Source organism: Cyanistes caeruleus, chromosome 10, assembly GCF_971803275.1.
Source record: "Cyanistes caeruleus chromosome 10, bCyaCae1.hap1.1, whole genome shotgun sequence".
Classification (NCBI taxonomy): domain Eukaryota; kingdom Metazoa; phylum Chordata; class Aves; order Passeriformes; family Paridae; genus Cyanistes; species Cyanistes caeruleus.
This window is the reverse complement of record NC_141710.1, coordinates 13,183,805-13,196,793: the sequence shown is the minus strand read 5'-3', so window position 1 is coordinate 13,196,793 and position 12,989 is coordinate 13,183,805. Positions and strand designations below refer to the sequence as shown.

Sequence of the window (12,989 nt, the reverse complement as noted above, 5' to 3'; positions counted from 1 at the left end):
GTCACCAGGGGCTTGGTGACCCAGCCAGGAGTGGGATGATGAGGGACCCATGGATCAGCTGAACTCCCTAGGAGTTTCAACCTGCCCAGAGGAGCAGCACACACTGCCATAAAAGCTGCATGGCAAGGGCCTGTGTTGGCACAGGCTGGGCTGGCAGCAGCGATGGAGGCACCCCCAGGGGAAGGAGGAGTCACTTCTGCAGTAAGGAGACTTACTGCACTCAGTCTCATGGAGCAGATGGTGACACCTGGAAAAACACAGCTGACACAATCCAGTGGCAACCAGCTCTGGGGAATCAAGCAAGCTCCCCACCACCCCAGCAGTGGACTCTGCAGGAGAGAGGGTCTCCATTGAGGAGCTTGCTGAGGTCTCAGCTCATTCTCTAAAAGCCCACCCACTTCTGTTGTATGGCTTAACCCTCCTTGGACTCCCATCCCAGGCTGGAGTCCAGGGATGAGCAAGGGCTCTGCAAACACAGCCCACTAACCCTCTCCCAGACTTACCAATCTGTACAGGCTTTTCCTCAACACTGTAAAAATTTCTGAGGAGTGGAAACTCAGTTTCCTCAGAGTGCAGCCCTTGTTCCTGCTGGGCCATTCCCCCTCTGCCCACCATGAAGGAGTGAATAAACAGCTCTTGGCACTTGGAGTGGACAAAGGCACTTTAATGGGAAGGTCACACATCAGCACCCAACAGCCCCATGACACAGTCCCGTGTCTCCTGTTACCACGCAGGACTCAGCTCAGAGGAGTGGCCCACCACAGGCACCAGCGTGGAGCTGCTTGTGCCAGCAGGGGCTAGGGAGGTGCTACAAGCAGCCAGCACTACAGACACCAAACAGCAGCTCAGGCAGCCTGGTGCCACTGCAGCACACGTGGAGGTGAGCTGAATCCCCCCGTGGTCGTGCTACAGCTGCAGAAGGCAGCTGGATACAGGTGCTCTGGGGGGATGGCGTGGCACCCATTTGCAAACTGCAGAGCAGCAGCACTTGCTGACCCTGCTGTCAGCATCTCCCCTGGCCAAGGGCTGCCACCAAACAGGGGCACTGGGCACACACAGGAGGGCACTCCAGGGAGTAAGAAGAGGATGAAGAAGTTTTGTGAAGCAGAGCAGGACCAGGTTGCTCACTAGCTGGTGGAGAGTGTTAATGAAATGAGGACAAGGAATGGGGTGCAGTAGATGCAGCTCCAACATGCTCTAGCAGTCCAGGAGCACGAGTACAGGGGCTTCTCCCAGCCCCTAAGACACTTCACACCCATTGCCCCACTCCTCTACCCTCACAGTGGGGCCAGTGCAAGCCCCTGGCGCCCTGTGGGGCCGAGGCAGGGCACAGCAGGCAGGGGCACAGCCACAGCAGGGTCAGCACCAGCGAGCAGTGAGGGCTGGAGGGCTGCTCCTGCCCATCCCCAATGCCAGCACACTGTCCCCTGGCTCTGCTGGCTGGAGGTGCATGAGGGAAGCAGGCAGGTGCTGTGGGCAGGAGGAGGTGCTGGCTGTGCTCTGGCCTGCCCTGCCTGCAGGCAGGGAGGGCAACTGGGACGCAGCTGAGACACTCAGGGTGTGCCAGCCTGGCAGCAGCCCAGCCCCACGGGGAGCCCTGCCCAGGCACCGGTGAGTGATGGAGCAGCAGAGGACATGCAGCTCTCCTGGGGCGAAGGTGCTCGCTCGGCTCCTGGCCCAGCACGACGGCTCACACTGCCTGCCCAGGCAGGGGCAAGGGGGGAGGCATGGTGGGGGCAGAAGGTGGGGAAGAGGGGCTGGGCAGGGGTGAGGGCAGCAGGCAGCATGAGGGCAGCAACACTGCAGGAAATGATGCAAGGTGAAGGATGGGGAAGTCCTGTTATCTGGGGTAAAGCACCATCATGGCCAGGCTGTGGCTCCTGGCTCGAGGGGTCCCTCTCTGCATCCCACACCTCAGCTGCTGGACCCGGGCAGGGAATGAGCAGAGAGGCTGCCCCGGAGGCAGGAAGGGCTGGGGATAGTGGGCAGCAGATAGAGGTCACTCAGTGGGGAGGCCCTGCTGCAGAGCAGGGGCAGGGCAAAGCAGAGCAGGACAGTGGTACACACAGCACACACGGTGATGTTGTCCCACCCCAGTCAGCAAGGGCAGCTGATGCAGAGCCACTGTCATGTCCTTTGACCCCACAAGCACCTCTGCCCTCTGGGTCTGCCAGATACTCAGGCTTCATTCGGAGCCTTCATCCTCATGAGCACAACATGGCTCTTCTTCCTGCAGCCATAGACCACCAGTGCCACCAGAGCAGCCAGCAGAGCCACACACACCAGCACGATGACTGCCACCACCACCCCACTCTGCAGGCGTGTCAGCCCCCACTGCCCCCTCTCTTCCTCCTCCTTCTTCTCCTCCTCCTCCTCCTCCTCCTGTGGGGAGGCTGGCAGCCCCGTGGGGGGCTCCATCGAGGCATCTTCTGGTGATGCTTCCCCAGAGGTGTCAGCAGGGAGCAGGGTGCTGGGATGGGGAGCAGCAGAAGGGGGCTGGGGGTCGAGGAAATGGTCCTGTGGTAGCCCAGCGATGGGGATGCCCTGCAGGGCGGGAGGCTGGGCACACAGTGGGGGTATCTCACCCACCTTGTGAGGGTTCTCCTCCAGCCAGCCCTGCAGGGGCAGGATGCCCTTGTCACAGCGCCAGGAGTTGTTGTGCAGCCTCACCTCTCGCAGGGCAGTCAGCGGGGAGAAGATGCCAGCAGGCAGGTACTCCAGGGCATTGGAGTGCAGCTGCAGGTGCTGCAGCCCAGGGGTGGCCCCAAAGAGGCCCCGTGGCAGTGCCTGCAGCTGGTTGTGGTGCAGAGAGATGTTCTGCAGCTTGGGCAGCCCCTCCAGTGCCTGGGCATCCAGACGGCGCAGAGCATTGGAGTGCAGCGACAGCTCCAGCAGCTCCCCCAAGCCCTGGAAAGCTCCCGGTGCCACCGACCGCAGCCGGTTCTTGCTGAGAACCAGGAGCTGCAGCTGGGTGAGGTTGCTGAAGACGGCGGTGGGGAGGGTGGAAAGCTCATTCTCGTAAAGCCAGAGCTCCTGCAGGTTGGGCATGGGCCCAAAGGCACTGGGAGAGATGTCCCGCAGGCGGTTGACGTGCAGGGTGATCTTGGCGAGAGCGTGCAGGGGCAAGAAGACACCGCTCGGCAGAGCGGTGAGGAGGTTGTTGGACAGGTAGAGCTTCTGCAGGTTGGTGTTGTGCACAAAGAGCTCCGGGGACAGCGTCTCCAGCTGGTTCTGGTGCAGCCCCAGCTCCTGCAGCTCCGGCAGCCCATCAAAGGTGCCCACCGGGATGTGCCTGAGCCGGTTCTCATAGAGCCGCAGCACCTGCAGCCGCGCCAGCCGCTCGAAGGCCCGGGGCGGCAGGCGGTCGATGTTGTTCCTGGCCAGGTTGAGCTTGGTGAGGCTGGTCAGCTGGTCAAACACACCCTCCTGCAGCTCCTTCAGGTTGTTGCCGTGCAGCTGCAGCTCTTTGAGGTTGCTCAGATGGGCGAAGTGGGAAGGCTCGACCTGGAGGATCTGGTTGCTGGAAAGGAGCAGAGACTCCAGCTTGTCCAGAGGCTCAAAGACCTGCACAGGGAGCTCCTGCAGCTTGTTGCTGGCCAGGCTGAGGTAGCGCAGGTCGGGCAGGTTCTGGAAGGCTCCGGGGCTGATGCGCGACAGGATGTTCTTCTCGACGCGCAGCCCGATCAGCAGGGAGGCGTTGCCGAAGGCGGCGTCGCCCAGCTCGGCGATGCGCGTGTTGATGATTTGCAGGGTCATGGCGTTGGCAGGGATGGGGCTGGGGACCGTGGTGATGCCAGCACCAAAGCACTCCACCTGGGTGCTACGCACACACTGGCACTGTTCTGGGCACTGGCTACTGGCCAGCTGGATGCCCACCAGCAGCAGCAGCCACCGCTGCCAGCCTCCCTGATCCATTGGGCCTGCAGATAAAACAAAGGATGGGGTTCAACCCCTGAAATTTTCCAGCTCCCAGAGCCACTGCCAAGGATGGGCGCTGCTTTCCCCCAGGAGAAAGACACTGAGGCTGTGGGCATCCTGGCTCCAGCATGTCAACGAGGCAGAGAAGGGCAGGCAAGGAAAGCTTGGGGCTGGCAAGACTTGACTCAGCCCAGGCAGCAGCTCAGAGCAAGACAGAACTGGAGGCCACAGTGCCTGGCTGCCCTACCACAGCTATTAGTGGCATCCCTGGCGTCCCAGCTCTCTTGGCTCCTCTGGCAGCCAGAGTGTGGTTTCCTGTTTCACAGAGTGTGGCAAGCTGCTACCAGCAGCACTGGCCTCCTGGCACCACCAAGGAGCCCAGACCTTCATCAGAGCTGGCTCGTGGCACCTGCAGCTGCTCCCAGCATTGCCCCAGCACCCCAAGCACCCTCCTGGCACTGAGCTCCTGTTGCAAAGCCAAGAGCAGTGCCTAGGGATGCCTTAATTCCAGTCTTGCAGGAGCCTGGGTCAACAGAACCCTTGCCAGCTCCCCAGCACAGGCTGGGTACAGGCTGGCCCTGTGTTCCCCCCATCCCCATCCAGCAGGAGGTTTTTTTTTGGCCTGTTTTTGCCATCCATGGGGTGACTGATATGAGCACGTGTATGCAGGCTGGTCCCAGGGGTGGTGCCCAGCAAAGTTCCCCATTACCCCACAAGCACAGCTACCATGGACACCCTCTCCTCTCTCCTCTGGCCTGGCAACTTCCTCCCTCCCTCCCTAGATTAAAGCAGCAGCCTTGTGCCAGGCTGGCATGGAACAGCTCCCCATTAACAGCTTCATGTGGCACAAGGAAGGGAGAAAACCTGCAACTCCTGCTCTGAGCACAGCTCACCCAGACAGGCGACTCAGGAAGCGCAGGGGCGCGGCCACAGTGCCCCAGCTGGCACCCAGGGTGCTGGGGCACAGCCCCTGCCCTCCTCCCTGCCCTACCCCCAGGGAACACTCTTGCTCTCAGGCAGGGAGGGAGGAACCCTCCCACAAGCCAGCATAGTTTATGTTTCCCATATGGAAACAATCTGCATCCAAGAACAGCTTTGTTTATAGCAAGACATTTATAAATTTCCCCAAAAGCTCGGCACATCAAAAGCCCTGCTCATGTCACTCCCTGCTAAGGCAGCACTGAGAGCACCCACACTGGAGCAACCTTCAGGAAAGGCAGCTGGAAACAATTGATCTCTCTTTTTCTTCTAGGGACAAAAAACTTACAGACCAAGAAGATGAACATTCTCTGCTGCTCAGCCCCTCAGCATCCCATTTCTCCTAACATCGGTCCCCCCAAAACATTACTTTGCCCCCCTTAATTTTCTTTGTTGATCATTGTCTGGGATACATTGCCTGTGTAACTTTCAGCTCCCACAGCATCTAAGTGGTCTCACTTTTTCGGAGAACCCGAAAGATAAACATCTCCATCAAATAAAAAGGTGCTGAACATGCAGATCCCACCACTCCACCACCAACCCTCAGAGCTGCCCTGGGAGTCCCTGGAATCTGTGTCCACTCACAGGGGCAGTAGGAGAAGGAGACTTACCCGAGTGTCCTGCAGCCACGAGCGCCGAGCGAGCACAGCTCCGTGCTGGCAAGAGAGCAGAGTGTGGTTCATTCTTCCCCTCCCAGTATATAACCCGTCCAAATCAATGAATCAGCACAGGGGCAGTGGCGGGGTTAGGGAAAGCGCTGGAGCAGAGCTGCTTCCAACCTCTATTTCCTCAGCAGAGCAAGCATCTCAAGGATGGAGTTTTGGGTTTCCCTCTCCTGAACCCCAGTGTTCTTGTAAGAAGACAAGCAGAGGGCCCTGTGAACATGCTGCTCATGTCAGCCTGTGCCCAGGCAGCAGCTCAGCCCTGGGAGTCCCCCTGGTCCCCAGTGGGACACAGCCCGTGGGGGCAGATAAGGCAAAGCCAGATCCCTGGGCACAACTCTGTACTTCCCTGGCACGAGTTCACACCAGGGCTGCTCCACAGCACTTCCTTGGCAGAGGCACAGCTCTTGCTTCCCTGTCTATGGCTCCTGTAAGTGTCAGGACCCTGGGCTGTGCCTCAGCCTAGGGCCACTGGTGCAGGCAGACCCCTGGCACACCGACCCTGCCTGGGTCAGCTCTCATTCCCCCCACAGCCACAGATGCCAATGGGCCACAAACCCCGAGCACCCACTGCAGGCTCTGTCCTGTGGGCACCACAACCAGCGCTGCCAGGAAGCGAGCACCGTGCCAGGGTCAGCAGCTGTGTGGGTGCCAGCCACGGGCCAGGCTGCTTCAGAGAGTGCTCAGGAAGCCAGAGCACTGCCCACGAGCCATGAGGAACACCTTGGTGCCAAAGAACCCCCACTGCAGGCATCCCTGCAACCCCAGATCAGCACAAGAACTGTCTCCCAGTGGCTGCCCCTGCTCTGCCCCCTCAGCAGCCCTGACACACAGGTGATAGAGCCTGGTGTTTGGAAAGCATCCATCCACTAGTTCAGGGGCACCTGCTGTCACCACTCCCCTGCCCCCTCCAGCACACTGGGGTGCCCTTAGGTCCCATCACCCAGCCCAGGTCTCCCCACCTTCTCCAGGCAGTCCCAGTCCAGCAGCTACCAGGAATGGATATTCGGGAGGAAGTGGCTAAGGAGAGTCAGCGCATGTGGCCCCTTTGGGCTTCCTGAGAGCCACTGCAGTGGCTTGCTAAGCACGGGGCAGCTGGAACTTCCCTGACTACCTCTAATCAGCCCACTCATGCTTCTGCCGGTTGCAGCAGCCTCTGCTCAGGTTCCGGGTGGCACCAGAGCTGGTCAGGATGGGAGCAGCGGGGGGCTGCTGCCGGAGAACGGGGAGGAAATGTGTCATGATGTCGTGGGAGCGTGCAGGGCAGTGGAAGCTGCCCTCTTCAGAGAGGGGACCAGACCAAGACAAACAGCAAACTGCAGGGATGGAGAGCAGAGTCCCCAGACAGTCTCAAAGGAAGGAGACAGGGATCGTGGGAACATGGTAGGGAGTGGGCCCTCAGCTGGAGGCCACGGCCACCACTGTGTCAGATCACATCTGCCATAGGACATGCTGGATGGCCACGGACCCTGCTCTGGCTGGAAGTGAGTGTCAAGGCTCAAACTACCCCTGGCCATGCTTCCTGCCTCCTCTGGGGCAACACCCAGGCATCTGGGCACAGAGAATGGGCATTTTGAAAACACCACCCACCAAAGGCTCTAGTTCACACTTGTGACACAGCAGTTTCCCAGAACCACACTTCCCAAAACAATCTCCCCACTTCTCCGACAGCACTGCAGCTGGAGCTCAGGCACTGGGCTTGGGAGCTGCCTGCTCCCTGCAGCCCTGGCACGAGAACAGGGCTCTAAAAGGGCTCTCACAGCTTCATCACAGCCTTATCACAGCCTTATCACAGCCTTATCATGGCTATCTGCCCACTGCCAGCGCTGCTGGGCTTCTGCCCACTCTGACTCATCCAGAAGCCCACAGTTTTCAGCAAGGCAACACAGAAACTAAACCTCAGCACTTTGGATAAACCACTGCCCCAAGCCCTGCTCATCAGAGGAATGTTGGGCTCGCCTCCTTCCAAGCCGTGCTGCCCCAGGGCAGACAGGGGTGCAGTGGTGGGTACCTCAAACACCCTGTCCCCACAGGGGGATCATCAGATTATGGTCCCTTCCACGACGCAGAATTTCAGAGCAGACCAGGTCATAGTCCTGACAAAAGTCCTACCCAAGCCTCAGGAAATTGGCTCTGGCTTCTGGCCGGAAAAGATGATTATTTTCAAGACATGGCTAGAAATAAAGCAGGGCTGAGTAACAAACAGCACACGCCTGTGAATCACTTCTGCAGCCACTCCCGGAGGTGAGAGCATTGGGAGGTTGCCCCAGGCTACTTACAAAGGAGAGAAACAGAGGGCGTGAGGGTTTGGGACGGCAGCATGTACCCACTCCACACATCTGGAGGGGAGAGGCAGCTCCTGAGACAGCAAACGGATGTGATTGAGGGTGAGATTAGCATTTTGCAGGGACAGGCTGTTCCATGCAGCCAGGAACTCACACGGTGCTGGATGGAGTGGGTCTCATGCTGCAGGGAAGCCCCAGGTTCAGCATTGCCTGGTGGACCTTTCTCACCTCCAGCTGCACCAACCAGAGGATGAAGCCCCCCTGACCAAGCCCTGGCCAGTGTGGAACCACTGTTATATCCCTGCACCTTCAAGGAGATGATGGAGCCCCAGAACAGCAGCGTCACTTATTGCTGGAGCTGTCTGCCTTGCTACAGGATAGCAGGACAGTCCCGTGTCTGTCTGTCCATGCTGGCACACCTCCAGCACATCCCCACGGCCAGGGTGGTGGATGCAGCAATGCTGAGTGGCTGTGAATCACCAAGGGACTTGAGACTGCTTGGAAAAATTAACGTAATCGCTAAAATTAGCAGCTCTGTGGGCTTGGCTGGGAGAGCACATTGTTCATCTGCCAAGCAGCTGAGCATGCTCACCCACGCCATGCAGACCCAGCTCCCCCCTCAGCCCCTGCTCCCTGCACCCCTCCAGCTCCTGCCTGAATTGATCCATCCCTGAAGGATGGGACCTCCCCATGGCCTGCTGCTCCCTGCAGTGCTGAGCTGGCCCCCCGGTTCCTTTGCACTGCTCCCACCCTGCTATGAAAGCACCCCCCCAAGGCCCCTGGTGTGCACAGAGACCAGCTGGCCCCAGGCCAAACACTGCTGCAGCGCAGGAGGAGGGTGGAGGGCTGGGCTGGGGGCCACAGAGGGAGTCCTCCCCATGTTCCAGCACAGGGGAGCACCTCTGGGCCTGAGCCCTGCAGCAGGACCCACAGGTTCAAGCCACAGCTGAGGGGTGAAGGAAAGGGCATTAGTCCCTCAAGGACTGGTGCTGGGGCCACCTCTGCTCTTAGAGAAACACCAGCAGCCCCTGCCCCAGCACAGGCCCACCCTAATCCTTTGAGCTCCTCCACAGCTCCCCCAGTGATCCAGCCATAGTTTTTCCCTCCCTGCTTGTGGAATGCAGGGTCTGCCTCACTGCTCATGGCTAGCTGATGCCATCATCTGCCCCAAGGGATGGGGACATGCCCTGCCGGGCCTGGGAAAGGCCTTATGCAAAGTGGAACTTTGTGAGGGAGCAGCAGCAGCTTTGGTCCATCGAGGATGGCCAGCAGGGATGGCTGTCAGGGTAACCTCCGGCCGTGCACCAGCACCAGGCCCACCACAGCCCTCCTGGAGCTCAAGGAAAATGGCATTTAGGATCTCAGGCTCCAGTGGGGTTCACCCCAGCAGCAGAACCGTCTCCTCCAGGCTCAGCCCGAGCGATAGCAGCAGCACGCAGGGCTTGGCCCAGGCTCAGGGCAGCGCTAGGCTGGAAGGAATGTGGGGCCCGCAGCCAAGTCCGCCTGCAGAGATAATCCGAAGCGGAAAGAGCTTGTCCGATGTGCGCTGTGAAAGGGGGGAAGGACCAGCTGGAGTGGGAGGTGATGGCATGGGGCTCATACACTGAGAAATGTTTCCTGGATCAGCATCATCTCTGTAAAGATACCTCTGGCACTACGAGTGCCCCAGGGACCTCTTCCCAACACACGAAGGGGAAAGGGGCCTCATTTCTTCCCAGGAGAAGCCAGCAGAGGAGTAAAAGGCAGACTGCAGAGCTGCTGCCAGCCATCCCTGGCTCTCTGCCCTGAGCTTTTTCCATGCAGAGAGACACAAAGGCACAGCTGGAAGTCTGGCATGCCATTCCTACAGCAGCAATTGCACAAGGGCTGAGCCCAGTGGTGGGTGGGTCCGGGTGCTGCTGGAACAGAAGCTCCCACCCTGTAGTGAAGTGGGACTCAGCCCCCTTGGCCCAAGTAAGAGACTACACCAGGGCTAATCCACCCACCAAAACCCACAGCTGAGCGTGAACCCAGATCTTGGCTACAAAAATGGAGGCATAACACCTCCCTAGCTGGGACAAAGCAGGAGCTTCAGGCCTTCCTCTCACTGTGGGTCTGTAAACACTCGTGGCCCCAGCCTTGTCCGGCAGGAACGTGCCTCAGGCTGCGGCCCTCCGCCAGCTCTTCAGTCATCCCTAGGAAATGTTCTGTTATCTGGACTGCCAAATCAGCAGCCCTAGGCAAGCTGTGCTGGTTGGAGACACAGCCAATGCTCCACAATGTCAGGCAGAGGCTCCCAGGGCTCCTGCCCCACAGCCAGCAGCTGCATGCACTCCTGAACCATGGAGCACTGCTGGGGGCCTTCTCCAAGCACATCTGCCATCACCCTACTTCTCTTTGGCATCAGGACAGGGAAGATCTGAAGTGCAGGCTCTGATCTTGCTGCTGTGCACTGGAGGACTGAACTGCATTTCACAGGCAGCTGCCCAGGCTCACTGCCCTCTGCAAGCAGTGACAAGGGCGCTCCTGCAGTTCCTGGTCTCACATGGCAAAGGAGGTGGGATAGAAAGGACCAGGACACCAGGGACACAAGGAAAGGATATATGTGCTGGTGACTTGGAAATGCTTGCTGCAGTGGCTGTGAAACAGACAGAGCTGCCAGTGTTCGTGGCAGCAGTTCATTCAATTCCCTCCTCAGCACCCTGTGCTTCGGGGACTCCATGAATTCAAATCCCAACAAGCAAAGGAGAATGGCATTTGTTGTGACATCAAGCTGGAAATGCAATGAATAGTCCCATGGCTTGGCAGGGTAGGTCAGAGCTCCCACTGCTCCAGGATTTCCTAAACAGAGAGAACAGGAGCAACTGCTAGAGCAGCGAGCATTTGAAGGGATGGAGTGAGCTATGGCTGGGCTGGCACAGCTGGCCTAGTGGTGAGGTACCCAAGCACTCCCAGCCAGGATGTGGCCCTGGAAGCAGGTCCTTGTCTCAGAGGTCTGGATGACATGCAGGACTGTCAACCATGCCTCTGCACCGCAATCAGGAGCCAAGAGAGTGGAACCAAACTCTTCAGCCACTGTATGCAGATGTGCTTTGCACTCACCTCTTCCCCCATACCAGGGACCCATTGGATCAGGGATTAGGTACCTCCAGTTTCTTCCAGCCCCCTGTGTTCCCATCCAGCCTAGTGGCAAAGGCTGAGCAGTAGATGATGTGTGGGCTGCAGGGACCGAGAAAATCCTTGCACACAAGGGAATGGTGCTTTGGGGCAGCAGCGAGGCAGGGCTGGGGACCAGCCTGCTGCCTTCCTGCCTGCCACAGCTGCATCATGCTGACCTGGACAGCTATCCCTTCTCCGGGAAAAACAGAAATGGCGCACGCATAAGGACATCCTTTGGATTTCCCCAGCCAGGGAGTTTGCTCCAATGGGCAAGAAACAATGAATCAGAGGCAGCTCAAAACAATACACCTCAGAGGAAAAGCTAGTAAACCACCCCAGGCACTCATTGCTCCAGCCTTTTGTTGTCTGATGACTTCACTTCCCCCGTCTGGCTCAAGCGTGGGGAAAGCCCGATGACAGCATGTGAAGAGGAATCATCCCGGGGAGAGGAATCATCCTGGTCTTAGCACTCGACTGTACACAGCCCTGTGCCAGAGCCCCCACGTGCCAGAGCTGGAGCTCAGCGGCTGCACCGGGAGCCAAGGAGCAGCGTGGGGGCCCAGTTGGCTCCACTGCAGGGCTGGGGCGGCCAGAGGAGCGTTCGGAAAGGCGGCAGCTGCTGCTGCCCCGCTGCCCTCGCGTAGGACAGCAAGGTGTCGTACCCATACCACGAGCAGGTGCTTTCCTTAGCAAGCAGACCCTGCGCATCCGAGTGCCCGGAGCACACTTCCTGCACGGAGGTAACCATCACCAGCATGGTTTGTGGAACCATTTCCTCACTAGTCCTGATTATACTGATCTGCCTGCCTGCGTGGCACCGAGCGACAGCGCTGGAGCTGGCACAGCGCTAAGTGGTCATTACAGCTGTCCAACAAGAACCTAAATTTGGAACAACTCTCTTTTCTTAAACACTACACGTAACCACCCAGAACCACCACTGAGAAAGCTCATTGTTGGTTTTGTGCTTCTCTCAAATATATTGCAATAAATATTCTGGAGCATCTGTTTATGATTCCTGTCACAGTTTTCTTTGCACCACTTGCAGTCACTTGCATTTCTGCTTCTTTAGAGATGGCTCTAACACCCATTTAGCCAGGATTGCTAAATTTTGTTAAACCTCACCAGCAAGACAACAATCATTCAACAATGAAGAAGTTCTCTCTTCTCACAGCCTGGAAGTGGAATGAATTTAGGCCCAGCAGCAGAGCACCTTGAAACAAAGCAGTCACAGTTTATTCTCACTGCCTAGAGTAACACACTGCAGGGAAGTGCAAGTAAACCTGCAAGAAGTGCAAGTTTTCTTCACCTCAAGTCTGTCACATACATTTCAAGGCCATCCAGAAAAGTCCTAGATAGTGAGAAAGTCACTAAGGTTACAGAATTACTCCTGGAGTAGAGGCTCTCTGGCCCAAGGAGCCAGGGAACCACACCCAGAGGTTTTTAAGCACATCAGAGCTTTTAAGAACAAAGAAAATCCCATAATGTAGATAAAAGTTGCTAGTTAAATCCAAGAGCTACTAAAGCACAGGCAGTCTGACAGGCACCAGTCTACTTATGAACTAAAAAATTCATACAGTTCAAAATATTAATAAAATATTAGTATAAGACCAAAACCCACACTATTGCCTAGTTGTTGCCTTGAAAGGACTGGAAGTCAGGGAATAGCAGTATATAATAAGGTAAAAAACAGTGAGACTGAAAATGTAACTGAACACTTCAAGTTGACCAAGTTGTGTATGTTCCCCAGCCAGCTTGAAAATGGAGGTGACACTTTGTGGCCCTCAGTTCAGGCAGGTTCCCTGCCCCTCAGCTGTATGCTGCGGTTTTGCTAGCCAAGGCCAGGAGAGACCATTCTTTTCTCTTCCAGCTCAGTCAAGATCAGCTCTCTCTCAAATTCATCCTTGTGGAGCCCATCCTCAGTCCTGGGCATCTACCTGGTACTCTGGTTTTAAGATTCCCTGCATCATGCAGCCAGGAACACCTTGATTTTTCAAACCACTGGCCAAAG

At 57.6% G+C, this 12,989-nt stretch overlaps 1 protein-coding gene across 2 annotated transcripts; it reads right to left on the bottom strand.

Moving 5' to 3' along the window:
• Nucleotides 1-643: 643 nt before the first annotated feature.
• LOC147651310 (uncharacterized) lies at nucleotides 644-6,731 on the bottom strand. 2 transcript variants are annotated; one of them, XM_086843616.1, is made up of 3 exons: nucleotides 6,521-6,731; nucleotides 5,508-5,552; nucleotides 644-3,920 (listed from the first exon to the last, which is right to left on the bottom strand). In XM_086843616.1, exon 3 carries the CDS (start codon nucleotides 3,913-3,915, stop codon nucleotides 2,179-2,181), a length of 1,737 nt encoding a protein of 578 aa, XP_086699742.1. In that variant the 5' UTR covers nucleotides 3,916-3,920; nucleotides 5,508-5,552; nucleotides 6,521-6,731; the 3' UTR covers nucleotides 644-2,178. The 2 variants fall into 2 exon arrangements, with proteins under 2 accessions (XP_086699742.1, XP_086699743.1); XM_086843617.1 differs by lacking the exon at nucleotides 6,521-6,731 and having other exon boundaries at nucleotides 5,508-5,593.
• Between the last annotated feature and the right edge of the window lie 6,258 nt (nucleotides 6,732-12,989).